We start from the raw sequence: 20,286 nt of genomic DNA on the forward strand, positions 1-20,286 counted from the left end.
CCTGCTAGTATCGGTTATCTCTTTCTGGCACTATGGGAGATTGCTAGTGGCTTTCTTTGCTCCACCCTTTTTCTACTAATATTTTGCCTGCCGATTGTGATATTTAATGGCGCAATCGGGTCTTTCGATTGGTCGACATACTAAGGGGGTTGCTGCCGTTTAAAATGAATGTCATCAGCAATATAAAATCCACGAAACGACATTCTCAAACGGTTTGTATTTTCGAATTTATTTTTCTTCCATTCACTTCCATCCACACTGGTTTCGTCTCATATTGCAAACAATAAAAATTGCTTCTTATACATAAATCGAACTTAGCGTAAACGAAACTAAGGGTAAAATTAAAATAAGAAAAAACATTACAAAAAAAGGGAAGGAAAGAGCGTTAAACACACACATACTCATTTCTCTTTTCCCGTTTCCTAATGAGCTAAGTAGGCTAGAGCAAAAGCCACCGCCACAAGTATAAGGACAAAATTCATCTACTTAATAGTAACAGGACTTAAACCGACTAAGTACATTAAAAAAAAGAACGCGGAATGGCTAAAAACGAGGCTTTTATAAAAGTGGGAATAAAATACATTTTAAAATTACTACAAAAAATACTACATACTAAAGGGGGAGGAGCTACGTGGAAGGTGATGAGGCAACGAGAGGGGCATTCGTGTTGGTTTAATATTAACAAATAATTCATTCGTACTTCGTTTAAACAGAGTAAACTTATTCGTTTTCGTTTCGGTTGGTTTTCTTCCTCTGCTATCATTTGTCTTTCTTTCTTCTGTTTTATATGTATGTCTTTTTTACAATTTCTTTTCCTCTCCGTACTTTCATACTCTTGCTCTTCCTCAATATTATACAAATAGAACAAATAGCACTTTGCTTGTGTTGTGTGTTTTTTTTCAATTCATTTGCTGTTTTTTCTGTTTTCAAGTTTAACATTTTACAATTTTACCTTTTTAAGCGCTCTTATCACCTTCTTCAAGCACACACACACACACATACTTCTTCGCTTTCGCAATTCATTATTATGATTTTTGGAATCCAAATCTTTTTTTTTTCAAACATGTTTTAACTAAAAAAATAAATCAGTTTTTGTAAATAAAATTTTAAGGCCAAAAAATGATCCAAAATCAAACGGTAAAACTGCTAACAATGCTACTTGCGTTGATCCATGCGTTCAATTCAAGCATGCAGGCACCTTCTATATCAATTCATTCGCACTCTCTATCTTTCTCTTTAACACTCTTGTTTTTTTTTTCTTCTTTTCTATCTTTCTCTTCTGTTCCTTCCCTTAACTCATAGCTACTTTAACAAAGTTCAATTCAGGGCCCGGGGGTTTTCAGGTTACTTATTTTACTCATAGCTATATTATCCCTCTTCTGTGTTGTTTTACGTCTTTTATGATTTGTTGACTTTCCTCTTGTGTTTTCTATTTTAAATGCCATTTTACCTTGTTTGGTATGTATATATGTATATCTGTGTGTGTGTGTGTGCTTTTTTCTGGTTTCGTTTTGCTTTGTATGTATTCTTTCTTTTGTTGTTTTACAATATTGTTAAGCTCTTTAGATTGTTCTCTTCCATTGTTATCCTTTTACCCTCCCTTTCGTTTTTCGCTCTACCATTTTCTTATTTAGAATTATTTGTATGATGTGCTGCATTCGATAGTGGTGAGTTTTGAACTCGTTCTGTGTTTGTTTGTTTTATTTTCTTTGTCCGAAATAGGCTTTAAGTTAGAATAGAAGTGTTTTGCGTGTGTGTGTTTGTATGTAAAAAATAAAACATACAGTAGAAGAATGCTATTGCACTGTTGTATATATATATAGAGAATAGTATATGTATATGTACGTAAATATATTCATCTTTGTGTTTATGTGCAGTGCGCATAAACCCATCTTCGAAACAGTTGTTTTTGATTTGTTTTTCTCTTCTTAATTTTCTTTTGGTTAACCAACCCAAAGCCAATTTACACATTCGCTTCTCCTTTTTTTCTACAATCTCAGCAAAAGCATACAAACCAGAACAAAAAAAAAGGCAACAAAAAACCAAACTTCCACAAGCTTTCAAATGGTTGTTCACGCATCTGTGCTCATATGCTTCTTGTAGCGGAGAAGCAGAGGACTTTCAACTTTCCTTCAGACTGTGAGGGGGGGATTTTTTTTAACATTTTCCGCACACATATTTTGTTTTCCGTGGGTGTGTGTGTGTGTGAGTGTAAAAGTATTGTCTCAAACTTTTCAAACGTTCAACAACATTTTGCAGCAAATGGCGCCCTGTTTGCTCTATAAAGCCGTATTTTGTGTTGTGTGATGCAATGTGTGAATCAACTAGCGATCTATGGTTGGCCCTAGCTAGACTTTCTCGTCCGTATCATCATCATGCGCATTGCGTGAAGCAAAGGGCAGCAATGAAAGAAAAAAAAAACACCGTCAAGGACCCTTTTCAGAGAAACCCGGATTTAACTTTGCTGAGGCAGCCAAACGGTTCGTTAGCAGGTTTTGGGGTGGTTGTTTTGTTAGTTTCTCCCGCTTGTTTATATAGAGTTTGTTTATCCTTATACTGTCCTTTTGCGCTTTCGTTTCGTTTTGTTTTTTTCTAAAGGAGCAGTTTTTCCGCGCTTTTTCCAACCACAGTGCAGCAGTACTTCAAATGACTGCAATTGCCCACACACACACATTTTGAAGCTTTTCACGCTTATCCTCGAAATCCTCTGTGAGTTGTGCAGTGTATGGCGGCTCCATCATCAGGTGTACACTGCCTTCATCTGTTCTTTTTGCAGTTTTGGTTTGTTTTTGTATTATAATTTAGACATCTTGATTATGTGTTTCGCTTGCTAGTTTTTGTTTTTGGTGTTTCATTTACATGATATAGCTTTTCGACATGTGTATTGTTTTTTTTTTTTTGATAAGTTTAAGGTACACAAAACGGGTGTCTTTAATAAGTTTACTGCTTTAAAGGCAATGGAAAGTAATTATCAAAAAGTCTCTCAAACTATATACTGTTGATATGTGTGTTTCAATCGAGCCTGAATGAGAAGGTAGATGTAAAACCAAAAATCGTTCGAAATATTGAAACCGTTTCCTGAGCGAAATGAAGTTTGAATATTGCATTTACAATATAGTAACGGTAACGGAAACTAGTAACGGAAAAGCGCCAATAAACTTCGGTAAATCCTGTATTAATTTAGCAAATTAAAAATGTTTTAGACAAAAATCTAGCAATACGGCCGTTCTTCATGAATAAAAAAAAAATACAAAAATATATTAATCCTTTGAAGTTGTTAAAAAACCCGTAAATAGATTTAATTCTTTCAGCCGTGACATACTAATCACCCAACTTGTCTGTTATCCCCCGGGAGGATAGAAATAAATGCGCACATACACGGAACGAGGAGCAACAGGCAAAGAACTATTCCTAACCTAACAGGTGGTTTAAGTTACGTGGTTCAACATTTGATAATGCTGTTGTTGGTGTGATTTGTTGTTGTTTTCTTGTTCACTGTTCGCCTGTTTTGCGCTTAAGTACTCACTATAACCGATCCGCTTACTATTACTAATAACAGCTGAACATGTCCTAACCAAAAAAAGGCATGTCTGTTGGCTTAAGTAAGAAGGACCCTCTCCTCTTTTAAGTAAGTATCGCACAATGGGACCACATTAGATGTGTCGAAAGCCGAGCGGAAATGAGCACACGAAGCAAAACTTTTAAACTCCCCTTTTAAAACAAAAATTAAAACATATTTTCACTTAAGCTAGACGTTAAGTAGTGTAGTATGAAATCTAGGTATCGCTTATATTGCATTTTTTTTCCTCCACTAACTTTAACTGCTTAAAGTGCTTAAAAACGGCAACGAACGGCCTCACACACTCGCACCGATGAATTAAAAACAATCGCTTACTTCTGCATTCCTTTTGAAGGCTGTTTCAAAAGCTGCATCGCCCCCACCACGTGTGCCCGGATTTGGTGGATTTTATTTAAATGGGAAACGTATGCGCGTGTGTGTATGTTTTGGAATGGAAAATTGCACAGTTCCGTTCTGAAATCCATGCGTGCGTGTGTGTGTGTGGGCGACCCGGGGATTAAAAGAAGGAAAACTCAGTTTCCGCCGTGCATTAATACGCTCCTTTTAGCTGGCACAAACCTGGTGTGCTTGTGTGCGCCACATGCGTATGTGTGTTTGTGAAACACTTGATGGCAATAAAACACAATGGAACAAGAAGGGGGTGCATGTTGCTAGTTCGTGCCGTTTACGCTGAGTATCCCGATCCCCCGGGTAGTTGGCAAGAGGTCGCAGTTTGCAGAAAAGTCAGAATGAACCTATTGGTACAATTTATAATAAATATAAACAAAAACAATTTAAAAACACACACACACATACGGATACAGGAAGTAGGCAAGAAGTGTGTGTTAAGCGCTTTCTTTTCGAATTAACGAACAATTCGAACGACACTCAGCACGTGAGCAGTGAGATTACGAGTAAAATGGCATCCACACCTTATACAACTTTAGTCCGCGTCGCATACGATTGTTGTGGTGGTTGTTTGAGTAGTGCAATAACAACTTAATGCTCTGGATCAACAGCTTACAGCGATAGCGGCCCATAAAGCGTCTTAAAGCTAGCTTTTTTCTTATTTAACAATTCCCTCGTTTTCCTAACAGTGTCCCTCTATCAGAAGGAACATCCTTCGTGCCTTCCACTCTTACGATCGCACGTGATCTTGCACATCGTTGAAGCATTCATTTTTGGACCCAAAATATTCTATTCCCTCTCGCTTTCCAGTTTGACTCGTAAGTCTTTTCGCTGCCGGAAATACTTCCCAACGACGGCACACAGGAAGTTCCTTCTGTGGGGGAGACAACGAAACGGGAGGAGCAAAGGCAAAACCCGGGAAGCTATTTCCGTTTTCACCGGTATGCGCGCGTGTGTGTATTGTTTGTTATGCGCCCGTTTTTTTTGTTCATTCAGTTACATTCGCTTTCGTCTAAATGGTAGCGTTCCTTCAAACGCTCTGTTGCCTCCCGACTTTCACTGTACTGCGCACTGTTGCGCTCGCTTACCAACGAATTATCACATTTTGAGAATGGTTACCATATCGTTTTGATTACAAGAATAATATCCGCCTCCGTAGTTGTTGCCTGGGTCGTTGCCGCCACCGGGCGAAAAAATGGCGAAAAGCATCCGGCGGCAATCTGGCGGCCCAAGGAAGGAAGAAACCATTGGCGCCAACCCCTGCCCTCCTCCTCCTCAAACCCAAACGCCGTGCGGATTTTTGCTCGTCGGAACCGCATTTTCCAGCTGCCGCGGGGATCCAATCATGCGTCGCGTACTGCCCGGTTTTACCGAGCCAACTAAAAATAAACAAAATGGTGGAAAAAATGAAAAATTAACGAGGCTTTGTTGACTTTGCGAGCGAGTATTGCTACTGTATGCATTTTGGAGTTGGGAGGGAAAAGCTTCAGAAGGAACGCATGCGACAAAAGCGTGCAAAACAAACAAGGTTGATCCTTACAGTCGGCGGACTCACCTTCCAGCAAGTGGCGCACCTCGTCCGCCGGCGGTACCACCGCCAAACTCTGCAGATTCACCTCCTTCATCTCGTGCACCAGCTTCTCGACCTGCTTCTTCTTGTCCGTGATCGCACCCTCGAGCAGCGTCACCTCGCCCTTCAGCTTCTCGTGCGCCTTGTTCGCCTGGTCCGCGCTCTGGACCGCCAGGTCGATCTCCACCTGCAGCCTGTCAACTTCACACATTAGAGCCCGCTCCAACAGCTGTTGTCGGTTCGGATCGTACTGTCGGCTATACTTGCGCTGCTCCACCAAGATTTCGTCCATCAGCAGCCGGATCTTGTTCTTGCACTGCAGCAGCTCCGTCTCACAGTTGGCCAGCTTTGACCGCAGCAGGGTAATCTCGGACTTGAGCGTTTTCTCCTGCTGCCGGACGAGCTCGCTTTCCTCCTCCACGTACTGGTACGTCTGTAGCTGATCGCTCGTCTGCCGGTACTGTTGCTCCGTTTTGTTGATCTCCTGCGTGATCGCATCGAGCTGATCGGTCTGCTCACGACTCCGGGTCTCCAGGTACACGATCTCCGAATCGTACTGCAACGGAAGAAGAGAATGTGGCAAGAAAAGGGGAAAATTTCGTTAGTCTTTGTCGTTACGCGCTTGCTAGCAGAATGTGCTGTGATACCGCAATCGAACATCTGAGTTGCTGCGGGGAAACAAGCATAAATGTTATTACATTATTGGCCAGCAAAGTGTGCGGGTGGGTAGTAGTGGTACGATTGGATAAGGACACTCTACCGGGGAAAGAAGCGATATTACAACACTCATCGAGGATTGCGTAGCGGAGAGTGCTTCACGGTACAGAGAACCGGGGGAATGGATCGAAAGCCAAAAGGCACTTGACGCGAAAGAGGCATCCTGAAGTACGCTCCAAGTGTCATTGTCTCGTTCTTGTCGCATCATTATCGTCGTGCTTTGGGCGGGAGCTGGGGGACCACCACCATGGAGGCTACAACATGGAGTGGATTTTGGAGTGGATTCCCGACACAACACAATGGCGCACAGCTCGCCACGTGTTGTTTTCTTTTGGTGATTTTTCCCGCTTTTCGATCGATTTCCTTAAGAAGCCGTTCCATACGAGCGCGCCTCAACACTCGATGAGGTGATACTAATCTTTTGGAGTGATGCTAATAACCGAACCAGAGTGGCGCGCCAAACAACCTACCTTCGAAAGGTCCGCCTGCTGGGTATTGATTTTCTCGCGCTGTAACTTGATCAGCTGCATCAGCTCCCGGTATCCCGTCACGTGCGGTATACTGTTGTCCGTGGCACTACCCACCAGTATCTCTTCCGTCCCGCTGGCACCTACCACCACCAGCGACGACACGGTCGAAGATGCTGACGATGAACCACCGGTAAGGTTACTGCCGCCGGTCTCCTGCCGCCTTCCCTGGGTACTGCTGCTCCCCGTACCACTGCCGGTACTGCTGAGGCTGGTAAGCGTGTGCGATAGCGGGCTGTTCCGGGGCGGCGGTGGATCCCGGTACGGTGGAGGCACGAGCGCCCCGTTCGAGGAGATGCCCGTGATGGGCGAATTGGTCGTGGAGCTACTACCGTTCAGCAGGGACGGATGGTTGCTGGAGTTGTTGCCACGCTCGCCGACGCTCGAGCTGCTGATACTGCTGACGCTACTCGTGTCCAGCTGGTTCTGATTGTCCGTGCAGAGCAGATTCTGTAGCTGCGTGTGGTGATAGTGCCGGCCCATCGTACCGTGATGGTGGTGATGGTGCAGCAGCAGATGATGGTCGGGTTTCAGTGTGGCGCCGACGATAACGCTGCTCGTCGCGGCCGGTGGTTGCTGCGGTCCGGCCCCCGAAGGTGACGTCGACGACGGTGGATGCGTTACGCGCTCGTTCAACCCGTTACTAAACACGAGCCCGTTTACCTTGCGGTCGAGCGAGCTGCGCAAATCAGCTGCATTAAATTCGCCGACCACATTGTTACCGCCGGCATTGTTGTTGGACGTGGTCGTTGCCGACGACGTCGCCGGCGCCGTTGCGTGTGATTTGGGTTTCTTGATGACGCTAGCGTACGTTGCTTCCACGGCGGATGGCGACGTCGTTGTCGGACCCGTTGGTGATGGCTGATGCTGCTGTTGCGTCGCATGATGATGGCCACTACTGGCTGCGGATGCACCGCTACTGCCGATTCCGCTGCTCGTGCTCGTATTGTTTGAGGACGCGTTCGAGCTCGAGCTGGCCGTGCTGCTCACACTGCTGCTGGTGCTACTGTTGCTGCTGGTGCTGTGGTCACTGGTGGTGGTCACCGTGGTGGAGACGCCACCCTTCGCCAGCGTAACCGTCGTCGAGCTGGGCGAATGGCGCTGAACGTGGTTGAACTTTTGCTGGTGCTGGACAATGCCCCGCACGATGCCAACGTTTTGCGTCTGCTGGTTCGTCTGCGCTTGATGCTTCTGAGATTGCTGATGGTGCAGCTGTTGATGCTGCTGCTGCTGCTGCTGTTGATGATGATGGTGCTGCTGCTGCTGTTCCGTCTTGCCGCTCGATCTGCAATGGAACGAAAATGAAGACAAGCACGGTTAGCGTACAGTAATTAATTGTTTGCGATTGGTTTTGCGGGTGGTGTTTCTAGCGAAATGTTTCTACGCTTGCTGTCGTGGCTGCATGTTAGGTTGCTACACTTAGGCTATGGAACGGAATGGATCTTCTTCGCCGTCTCTCAGGGCAAAAAGCAGACACAGGATGCATCGCGCCAATGTGTTGCAAAAAGCAATTACGAATCGGATAGTGATGGCGATAGGGACGAGCGTTTAAAAGTGCGCCATATGCTCCCAATGTTGCAACGACGCAAACTTATCGTTCTCGGTACAGAACTGATCTGTGCCGAAGACAGTCGAGAGAGGGAGAGAGTAGAGTATTGCAAATGAGACGAGTTTTAAACGATATCCAAGATTTATTAACAATTGCTTGAAATTGCCGCCTGGAATTGGATTGTAAAAGGATATGAAGCACATTCTTAGCTTCCTTTTGTCGTTCAAGATAATAAGTTGCCTGAGACTGTGAACTACATTAGCTAACAAAAATATTACTTATGAATTGAAATTCAAGCTTAAATACATTTCAATTGTTAAATCCTCTTTATGTAAAATGTAGAAAATCCATTGCTCATTAGCAATTAAGTGTTACAAAACGCCATTTTAATATTCGTTGACTCTTCGCATCGGTCCAGGAGCCGAGGCGACAGCGGCGCTGGTCTTCATACGACAGGACCGGGGTTCAAATCCTATACTGATTGCCTTCCCCTACGCAAGACTGACTATCCAGCTAAGGGTACAATTATAATTCACAGAATGTCAGAAATGGCATGCAGATACTTTTCAAGGTTGTAGTGCCAAGGAACAAGAGATGACTCTTAGGAGCTTCCAAAGTCACCAAGTCCTCTCATTCTGGGAATTTTGTCGACACTAAGCGTCACGATTTTCATTTATCCTGCAGTGTAAATCATTTGCCTGACTTTCCAAATTCTAACAGTTTACGTCGGAGCATGCAATTATGTTTTCCCCAAAAGAACAACAAAATAATTTAAAAAAACAAATAAACTACCAAGTTCTAGTGCAGGAAGAGTAGCGGGAAAATTTTTCCACGAGCCGAAGCACAGTGTAATAAATCTTTCAAGCACCACCCAAACCTGGGAAAGTTTTTGGCCCAAAAGTGGCTCACAGTTTCTGCTGCAACGGTCAGGATAGCGATCGGAATACAAAGGAGAGAGAGAGAGAGAGTTCCCTGACGTTCGAGGGAAGTTCCAACAAAGTCCTCTGGGAATCGTACTTCTTGAGATATTTCTTTAAAATGCACACATAAATAAAGGTTAGCTATCGCTCACCGAGCGGACGCGCGAAGTTGACATCATGACAACACCCACCCCCAATTTGTCGCTTATCCCTTTTTAAGGCAACTGTTCGATAGTACACACTCTCGTGCTTTGTAGTAGCTGTCGGTGGATACTATACATCCCCTTTTCTGTTTGTAGCTTTTTTTTAGTGTCTCAAACCCCACGAACGAAGCTCACTTGCTGTACAACTGTGTGATAAAGCGCCAAAAACCACAACCGTTTGATCCTCACATACATCTCTCTCTCTCTCTGTGTCTCTCCTTCCTAGCGTTGCAGCATGACGCAGCCATCCTGGACTGTCTCCGTCAGCTGACGAACACGATTTATCAATTTTCCACCCATTTATGGGTGTCGCCATGAAATGTGACAATAATGTCACTTTCCGAGCGGTGCTGTATTAAATTCGAATCGCATTTAGTACACACGCTGGTGGTGCAGCGGGCTAGCAGCGCACGTACCAACTTCCGGGTGTAAAATTCATCGTAAAACGATAATGTTGACACCACGGTGACGGTGTTGACGGAGCTCATTTTCACACCGAGCGCGCATTTCAGGGAACAGGGACATAAAAGAAGGAAGATGACGATTGCTTTGTGGCTGGCTGTGTTGCTGGTGCTTGTTGAAGAATATTTGCCAAAAGGGGGAAAAAAAAGCTGCTTTGAGCATCTTCCGGTCTTGGGCGCCGGATCTGTCCGGACGAAAAAAAAAACCGTTTGAGGGTGTCGTTAAAATGCATAAATTCCTCCTAACTGAATTCTGCACACCATGAAATGTCGTGGCCAGAAAAGCATTCACACACACAAACACTCGTCTCCTCTTTCGCGCTCCTTCGTTAAAGAAATATGAAAAATCTTGCTTCCCCCGGATGAGGTTTCCACGAACAATGAAACAGTTGCTCCCTGGACATTCCAAGACCTCCCAACTCTCCCGGCTAATGTGAAGTCCTGCGGGACTGTGTGTGTGTATGAGTGTGATTTCCAAGAAGACCGTCGCCACCATGGTCGAAACAGGAAAGAAACATCCAAGAAATTCATCTCCTCCAAAGACTAAATTGCAAACAGCTTTTTTTTGTTTGTGTCGCCAAGCTTTAAATTTTGCCTCCAACCGAGAGGGCGTGAGGTGCTCGTTTTCCTGCAGCTTGCAACACACGACCAAAGGCAAATTTTCCGTTACCGTTTAACATATTTTGCCCGGCTGCTTTGAATTGATTAATGCGATATTCCCGCTGAGAGGTAGCAGGCGACACTTCCCGCAGGGCGTTGGACCATAAGGAGGAGCGAAATAATTTGTGTCATCTTTGCAGGTATAATCAACGGCGCGAAGAACAAATTTCTGCAGTGAAATGGCACGTAATTTCCGCGAAAAGTATGACACACAACGTATGACAACGAATGGGCGTATTGTTGGGTGTGGAAAACCCGCTGGCTAAAGTCGGGGCCAATGTCCACCGGTCGAACCCCAGGCAGTTTCATTAGTGCATGTACGTGCCCGGGGTCGAACCTCGGCAATGTTGGCGCATTGAACGAACACTCACCCTTCACTCCTCATGGCGGGAGGGGGCAAATGGCGGGACGAATCCAGCGAAACGTGTAAAATAGCGCGTAAAACATTCGCCAACCGCCGGGTGTTCGGTGACAACGTGTATAATGCGATTAAAAACATTGGCTCGCCACAGATTCAATTAACACTTTAATCGAATTACGACCCCAACCAACCAGCGACGACCGGTACCCTGCTCCTCTTTTCGGACGGATGGTGCCGATCGAGCCGCCGCACGGACGACGACCGGAACAACATTCCATTGGATTGGCTTTTGGGATGGCTCTTTTCCACGTTGCACTGTGGGCGAAACGCTTTTATAGCTGCCCGATTGTGACGCTTGTCCCCTAGTCTGCAATTGATTGGCCGCGGCGTACGTGTGCAAACGATGGGGACGCACATATACGCGTGAACCTTCCCATCGAAATCGCAGAACTAATCAACAGCCACCAACTGGTTGGTCGCGTCCCGTGTTTTTTTTTACGATGCGATAAACCATCCAAACACCTGTCATCGTTGCGTGGCGGCTTAGTTAGGCACACACGATGGCACCCAACTAACCAAGCATCCAAACCAACCAGTCAACCAACGAACCCCTCCGATGGAGACGCCTGGTGTTTGTTTATCCTTTTTCTTACCTTGTGCCTATCGCAAAGGGGGCACACACACCCGTGCGCGTGATTCAGGGAACGATTCGATCTAGTTCTAAGCCGCTTCCGAGTGGGTGCTAATCCCTGGCCTAATCCTCCCAATTCCAGCCCGCCAGACAATATAATCAGTGGAATTAACGACTTCGGTGGTTCGGTGGATGGTTTTCCGCCCCTCGCCTAGTCCGCATGCTCGGCATGCTCTAACTAACGGTATGCAACCGAAAAACCGCGATCACTGGTGCGGAACTGAGAACGATGTGTATGTGTGTGTGTGTTAAGCGGAACCATCATACTGTCGAAGGGTTTGTTGTTTAGTTGGATTAGCGGATGGTGTCTACGTCGGTTCCTGCCAGATTCGAGGGAATAGTTGGATAGCGAGACTGACTGGTGTCAGGTAGTATGAAAAGAGTCCCTCCCGCCTTTGCAATAGTAAACAACAGCTGAATTGATTAGTCTTTAGTTGCTTTTAAAACGAGGCTCTGATAAGGCACTTAAAAGACGGCGGAAAATGCGTCACGCTACGGAAATTATTTTTAACCGAAAGACACCTGGCTTACTAGCTTAGTGGCTGGGGGCTTGTAAAACCAACGATAATTTATCGATGATAGCACACTTTAACGGTGAGAAAGAGATGAAATTCGTGTGAATGTGTCCTCCAACAAAGCTAAACAAACAAACAAACCAAACAGGAGAGATGGAGAAGAGATGGACTGCAATAAGTCAGTCAAGATGAATAGCGCAATAAATAAATAAGGGAGAGAGAGAGAGAAAATTCACCCGAAAATGGTATACTAGAGAAGTGGTTCCATGGTGAAAGATCAGCCGAGACCATCCCAACAACCGTCTTTTTACCATAAATCGGCACTTAGCATTATAGTTACGCGGTAGCGTATCGCTAAGACTATCCCGTAGCGAACCACCACCCTTGTCCAAGCTTGGGCGAGCGACAATTCGTCGGAAATGCTCATCAAAAGCACGAGCTTTTACAGGCTGCTGCTACTGCTGGCGGATGTAAATAAAGAGATTTCCCACTAACTTGTTCCGCATCAACATCCGCCTGCACTTGGCCGTCGTCGATAATAAGCCACATCCAGAGCAAAGAGCCGTTGGGTTTGACCTTAACACAATTTAATGCACACAGCTGATGGGTTGCCGCTAATGGTTCCGTGGGTCATCATAAAGATTGTGTTGCAGATTGCGGATGTGCAGGATAAACGAAAGCGAGCAAATAATGTTAAATCGCGCTCTAAACTCATCATTATGATTGTGGATTTACGGTAATGCGTTATAAGAAACCGACTGGATGGTTTCTTGTGGTATTGCTCGCTTACCGAACCAGAAACACATCACATTAGCGTAATGAATTGCACTTCCAACTGATGTTGACTGACCCTCCCCTCCCCTCCGGCCTGGTTAGCTTTATTGCAATCACAGCTTCCAATGCAAATCAGTTACCAGCCACTGCTGGTCTCTGCTTCACACGGGCTTCCGGGTACTGAATAAACAACGAGAATCCACACCGAGAGAACGAGAACATTGCTCTCCGGATGACGGATTACAAAAGTGCGCCGTAACGAATTATGTGTCGTAAATTTTCGGACCAACGCTGTGCGCTGTGGATGCTTCAAAGAGATCGGGGGAGTGATGGGAAGAGAAACGAGAAAACCCCCCGGAATAAGGTTCCGTGTTTTACGAGAGGTGATAATGGAGCGTGAATTATTCTTCGCCACTCGGCCTCCTGCTCGAAACAGGATGATTTTATGTGTGCGTTAGTAGTGTTTAATCTTTGAAGAAGATAAGATAAGACCATATGGATCTATATGCGAATGAGTTAAGGATCATTTACATGCACCAAGGAAAAATTGAGACAATTTTATAGCAATTTTAATTGGCCACTCTTCTTCTTCTCATCCATTACTTCAACAGTCCTTTCTGGGCTAGATTGAATAGACCGGCGATCCTACTATATTTGTCATGTCTACTCTAGGTCATACCTGACATTTATGGCAGGTACTTGACTAGTTGACATAACGTTCTCGGAGAGAAGTCCTTGCTACACGGAGACGAACGGTATAGGATTGAATACCAATTACTTATTGGAATCTATTTTATAAGATTATTAATTCGGATATTCAACTTCAATTCATATTCACGCATTTCTGTACATTGAGAGCGAGGAAGAAAAATTCGTTTCCTTAAAGTTTAATTTAGCGTTCTTTTCATTTGTTCTAAATTTGAGTCTTTTTAAGATCTAAAAAAGGTTTTCCAAACAGAAAACCCCCAATAATCCATTTTTATCCAAAAAACTGTTTGATTAGTATGGGATCAACTCTCGCCAGAATCTCCTTCTTCCAAGAAATGTACTTCAGGCTTAGAGATTTTCCACTTAATAAAGCAGAAAACAAATCGAGCAAACATACTTCTCTAACGCATACGTATACGCTTTATAAAATTTATAAATTCAATCAAAAGACCAATAACGGTATAACAGGGTACAAAGCATCCGGCACGTAAACAGTACCAGGAGGACCACCTCAAATCCGTTCCTTCGTTCAAGGGACAACAACGACTTTGCTAACCTTACTTGTGTGATCCGTCCGCAGCAACGGTACGCGGTGGGATCGTTTTTCAAATCAAACAAATTTGTCCAACTGAAAAGTACCGTACCGGCGGCACGGTACCTTTGCGGGCTGTTGTCATACATTCAATTTTGTGAATGTTGATGCGAATCCTTCGTCCCTCGTTTTTTTTGTTGTTGTTTAGGGTATGCACAGGTCGCAACCGAGCAGAACAGTGCTTATGAACAACAGGGCAGGCAAATAGACAAGTACTAGGCGGGGGAAAAAATGGAAAATAAAAATACCAAGATTCCAAGTGGGAAATGGGGCAAAGGTTCGGGGTTATGTTTGCCAGTTTCGAACGCGACTAATATTGCCATTTGTTCAATTTTTTTAAATCCCTAGGCAATGTTTTTCACCAAATAATGTTATATGATGGTGGTCGATAAGAAAACAAGAAGCGGAAAACACGAAGGAAAAACACGCATGGTAGTAGTGCTGGTGACCTCCAGGAAGGCAATAACAAGACCCTTTTTCGAATGACATTTACTTCTTATTCTTTACAGTTAAGAAAATCAATCAACCAAAGTGCTTTTGGAATAAGGAAAATGCAGGATATGAAAATGAACTATTTTAAAGCAAAAAAGACAAAAATTAAATGGCGCCAGTCTTCACACGACAGGACCGGGATTCAAATCCCATCCGGACCGCCATACGTAGGACTTCTTTGCTACAAGTAAAATCAAGTCACAGAAACCCAGAAATGGCTGGTCGAGACCTTGCGAGATTGTAGTGCCAAGGCAGAAGAAGAAGAATGTGAAAAAAGTTATCGAACTAGCGATCATGACGCGACGAATTGAAGCATACAGATTCAAACTAAAAACTTCGAGCAGTTCAGTGAGCTCAGAGACGGATAAGCGACATCGATATTGACTGTTTGAGTGGCATTTACTGATGCATTGCACTTTCCGAAACTGATACAACATCGAGGAATACAATACATGATAGTAGCACAGTGGTATTTTACGATGCAACTATTTGGCCATAATTTTGTGGAATAGAATTTTAAATTGTAAAACAATTTTTTACTAAAAATCTGGTACAGAAAGCCATTTTGCAATGGAAAATAAAACAAAACAAAAATAAAGTCGTTTCCTTATCGTTTCACAGTACATTTGAGAAAAAAAAAATCCCAGTTCATAAAATTTCCAATAACACGAACCCTTCAAACGGACTATATGATCAGGACCATGGGAAGATCAGGTAAAAGATTAAAAAAAATCCTTTGCGAAAAAAACTTGCCCCCAATGTATTCTACTGCTTAAAGGTTTCACAAAAAGATTCGAGTGATAATGCCGAAGCCCGACAGAGACACACATTCTAAGCTGGTGCACAATCCCCCGGTTCGCTTTTCGATGGGCTTCGGTGTGTGAAAGTTAAGGGCAAACTTCAACCTCTCTCACACACCCACAAACGGTACGCAAGTTTGGAGTAGTAGAATTGTAGAATCGTTCGGTCGGGAGGTTTTTTGCTTGCTCGCCCTTCCCGCCCTTACGTACTTTTCACCAAGGATCGAGCCACCAGTGAAAAGGGCAAACGGTAATACGGTAAAGGACCGACAGATTGCGAGATCCAAGTGCAAAAAAAAAAACTTGGTATAAAGCTAGCTTTTATCAAACCAAGTCTTTTTCTCGAGCTTAACAATACACCGCCGCAGCAAGCAAGTACCCCGAAAGCCAGAACAAAAAAAAAAAGGGAAAAGAAGTCACAATCCGTGAATGCTCACCCGAGGATACAACTTTTATTGCGCTTGTAATTGTTTCGGTTGTTTCTCGGGCGGTCGGTCCGTTGACTTTCATTTCCGGTTCCGGTGACAGGACGCAGGGCCGGTTCCGGTTGTGGAACCTTTACCACTTGATGTCGGGTGGTGTAGGATTGGATGAATGTTTAACCTCTTTTTTTTTGTTGGGTTTTATTTTATTTTTACATCGCTTATCCGCCCCCCACGACAAGCACCTGTGTGACACACACACACCTATAAAATGGCAGATGCTTTGTCTCGGGCTTTGATTTTGGGCTGTGAGTGCCAAATGGATGCCGGAAAAACCTGTAGAGCGCAATATGGTACGGCACGGTACGGTATGGTAGAACGATTCTGCCAAACTTTGATTAAACATTGAGCCTCCGACAACCATCGGAAAGGTGACTCGAAACCGCATGGTGACAAACGACTATCATCGATGAACAAAAAGCGACCTATTAATTGAACGAATAGCTCTTCTCAGCAGTCGAAACACATATTTACATTACAAATTTATTATTTAAAGCCTCGAAAATAAGCGTGCTATAATTAGTGGTTTAAAGGCAAATCTTGTTAAAGGATTAAGGGCGCAGGCTTTCTAGCACTTGCTGGCCGGCCCGCTCTAATCTTCCATTAAAACCGAAAGCCACAGCTTATGGGCTGGTGTGTTTGCGTACCGAATGAAGAATTATCGAAACATAATCCTTTCGCTTAATGTGTTCGTTCGTACCGCTTCTAACATCGCTCCGAAAAACCCGCTCTCGGGAGAATGTTCCCCCGAACGAGGCGACCATTAAAGTTGTGTTCTGCTCCGTTGCTTCGCCGTTTCGTTAATAATCATAAAGTTGCAACATTCCGAAGAGAGTACACTCGAGGGAGGCAGGAGGAAAAGGGCAGGCAAGCAAAACCCCAAAAGCACTGCAAAAAAGGACTCGATTAGATGCTCCGTCAAAGTTTTGATTATGCACAAGAGGCTATTGAAAACGTAACTGAAACGCGCGCGCTCCTCCCAGGACAAACTTTGCCTAGGATGATGAGCTGGTGGCGGTGTTTGCGCCCGTGGTGGAGCTTTAACTCTTTCTTTTTTTTAATAATTCTGTGTTCACTAGTTTCTACTACCTTTCACTCATTTTGTGTTGCTATAGAGGCCCGAGAATGTGAGGAAGCAGATGGGGTGGAAAAACGCGATTGGGGAGCAATACTTTCGTCACAACAGATTACACCGGTGTCAAATTATATTTGATCATCATTTATCTTCGTTGTGTGTCTACTTTTTTTTTTGGTTCGTTTGTTCGTTCTTCGGGTGTAGTATCTTCCCGTTTCTTGGAACAGTTTTCCAGACCTTTTTTTGTTGTTGCTGTTACTCTTGCTGTTGTTGCCGCGGGCGTTGTTTGGGGGGGATAAAATAAGTGGGCGTATTTCGGGGGCGTTCGCTGGCCGTAATCGATACGGATATGACTTTTTGCCGCGTTGTGCTGGGTGGTGATTGCGTGCTGCTGTTAAAAACAGTGCCATGAAGAGAGCCGTGCGAGCGAAATTGAATGTTGAACAGTGATTGAGTGAGACGGGGGCGATAACGGGAAAAAGTTGTACGTTTTTAAAAGGGTATTTTGAACAAGTGAAGTAGCATTGTGGGAGATGTGTATTTTTAAAAGTACACGAGGTGCGGGATATAATTGACAGTTTCGTAAGCAAGGAGATTTTTTTTTTTGTATTTGTTACACTCAAAATAGTCACCAATGACATCGATGACAGTTTCAATTCTGATTCGATTCATCGCCCAAGTTGAGGCTACAAGGTTCCTGGGAAGGACCTCAAAGGCTGTTTTAATTTTAGTTGCTAAATGGGGTTTTGTATAACCTGAAAAGCGATCGGAGTCTTTTTGAATTGCGCTTCATACAAATTGGCTACCTTTATCATTCAATGCTTGACTCCAGTGGTTAGCAACTCCACTTAGCAAGTCAATCTGAGCTCGTCTTCGGGAACATGCGGAGCTATCACATCACCTTCAGAGGATACCTATCCGAAAACCATCACAATTTGGGGAAACTGAGTCTGTTGACGAGGAATGTTATAGCAAGTCTCTTGTTCTTGACCTGATTGTTTTCAATGTATGCGGAGTACCTTGGCGTAAAACGTGGCAGTCCGGTGGGCCGGTCTTAACCCGGCAGGACCGGGGTTCAAATCCCATCTGGACCGCCTCCCCGTACGTAAGGCTGACTACTCTACTACGGGCAAAGTCAAGTCACAGAAAGCCACAAATGGCAGGTCGAGACCTCTCGAGGTTGTAGTGCCAAGGAAGAAGAAGAAAGAGTACGTACCTTGGCATGGCAGCACTCATAATATTAGAGATATTATGATTTGGATTTCAATCAATGATTTTGTAATTTTTGCACAAAATAAAATTGATAAAGAAAGTTAAGAGGTTGAGGCTGCTTATGCCAAATTTTGGTATGATTATGCCTAATAGAAGTATCAAAAGCAATAATTTGAAAATTGGATATAAAAGCATTCTTATTCTTTTGTCCGTCACTGTATGTAATTTAAATGAAGACGGGTTCAAAATATGTAATGACAAATAATATGTGATAGTTGGAGGAATATTAACTAGAAAAAAATATAAATCATTCTAAACATATCAAATTTATCGCATAATACCATGTACATGATTAACTAGAATCAATTACTGAGTAAAATAATTATGGCACATTAAGAACATTGCACGTGTAATTCAACCACAAAAGTAGTGCCCAGATTCGGAATTATTTAAATTAAAACAAAAACCAACACTTGGAAAACGTGTCGACCGACAAACTTTTGTATCAAAGCTGGGAAAAGTTTTCCAGCCAAATTGAAACTCTCTCCCCCCCCTCTCTCTCTCTCTCTCTCTCTCTCTCTCTCTCTCTCTCTCTCTCTCTCTCGCTGTCTCAAAACTTTGTTTTCTCTTTTTTATTGCTATTATCGCACGTCCGTTGCAGTAAAAGTTTGCTTCATGCATGACCATGTACCCAGACTGCCACCCAAACCCCGAAAAAAAAAACCGAAAAACACATTTCCATTCCACCACAAACGCCCCCATGGGGCAAGCGTGTGTTCGTTTGTACATTTACTGCACACACACACACTCGTGGCACACAAGTGGTGCGCGTTCCTAAATGTCTATGTTGTTCTTTAACGCCTCCACACCACCGAGTTTTTCGTTTATCTTGCCAATTTTCCCAATGTTCTTCGATTGCTGCGCCCTGCCTGTATAGCCACATCAAAATTTACACTTCGGCGACACTTGCACGGGGAACCAAAACCATCAATCGGCTGATGACAGTGGCGAACAAATGGATGAGAAGCAACAAAACCAGCAACAAAAAAAAAAACATGCCTACCCGAGAACAAACGAGACCACACACTTTTTAGTTGTTTAGTCCCCTGTGGTATGTATGCCCTCCGCCTTCATTGTGTTATTTGGAGTCGTCGTGGACAATTGCACGTGCATAGGCATGATGTGAAACACGAACTTATTGAGGGTATGCTAGCCTGTACTTGGGCAAAAATTGGACCGGAGCGTGACAGCGTGTTACAGTGATTGGTGTGATGGTTAAACTTTTTAAAATAATATTTCGTTCAAATGAGGTCAAACTTTGAAAGATTTCTATTGGCCTGTTGCTCAATTCTTGGTTTACTGTAAATTAAAATGAATTAGACTTCGGAAATTGCTACGTTCCGAAAGAGCTCTCAACACGCTGAATTCTTTGTGGCTTGAAGCCTTAATTAATATCACCTCAATTAAATTATGCACCATCTCCTGCTGGTATGCTGCAGCAACGCGTGTGCCCAGGCACATTCATTTCGTTCGACATTTTAATGAATTCCGGTAGCGAACTACGTTATACAGTGTAAATCGGCTACACTGACGCCAAAAACTGGACAACTGTCCGCGGTTGAATGCCACCATGATAAATGCAATATTCACAGACCGTCCCACTCTTTCCCCCTCATAAAATAAACTCTCACGCGTGTGTGTGTGTACCAAATTGGCCCACAGGTGAAAATCGCTCGATATGGATGGCGATAAAAGCCACGGGGCCCCCGTTTTAAACATTTACTCCAAGGATCACAGGTGGACCTGGCACACAACAGAGCCCGCCCGCGGATGGTGAGGATGAACAGGACGCAGGACAAAATTGGTAGGGTCTTCTGTGCGAGTGTTGTTGGCTTAAGTGGCTTCGCAAACGGTTCGCGGAATGGAGACGAGAGATTCGAGAACAAGGGATATAAATATTTATACACAGTGTGGGTGCATGGTTTTTTGCTCTGTCTGCGTTCTGACGTC

General features: G+C 44.0%; 1 protein-coding gene across 14 annotated transcripts in view; it reads right to left on the reverse strand.

Moving 5' to 3' along the window:
• Positions 1-470: 470 nt before the first annotated feature.
• Positions 471-20,286, reverse strand: part of LOC118506502 (homeobox protein 5) — an 84,544-nt gene continuing 64,728 nt past the window's right edge. For 11 of the 14 annotated variants that reach the window (XM_036043711.1, XM_036043704.1, XM_036043712.1 and 8 more), the window contains exons 5-8: positions 6,725-8,066; positions 6,185-6,205; positions 5,508-6,093; positions 471-5,346 (exon numbers count right to left, since the gene is read on the reverse strand). In XM_036043711.1, the coding sequence (XP_035899604.1) occupies positions 5,243-5,346; positions 5,508-6,093; positions 6,185-6,205; positions 6,725-8,066 (2,053 nt within the window). In that variant the 3' untranslated portion in view covers positions 471-5,242. The remainder of the gene's footprint in view (positions 5,347-5,507; positions 6,094-6,184; positions 6,206-6,724; positions 8,067-20,286) is intronic. The other 3 variants (XM_036043717.1, XM_036043715.1, XM_036043716.1) reach the window with 3 other exon arrangements.

The sequence above is a fragment of the Anopheles stephensi genome, chromosome 2 (assembly GCF_013141755.1).
Source record: "Anopheles stephensi strain Indian chromosome 2, UCI_ANSTEP_V1.0, whole genome shotgun sequence".
Lineage (NCBI taxonomy): Eukaryota > Metazoa > Arthropoda > Insecta > Diptera > Culicidae > Anopheles > Anopheles stephensi.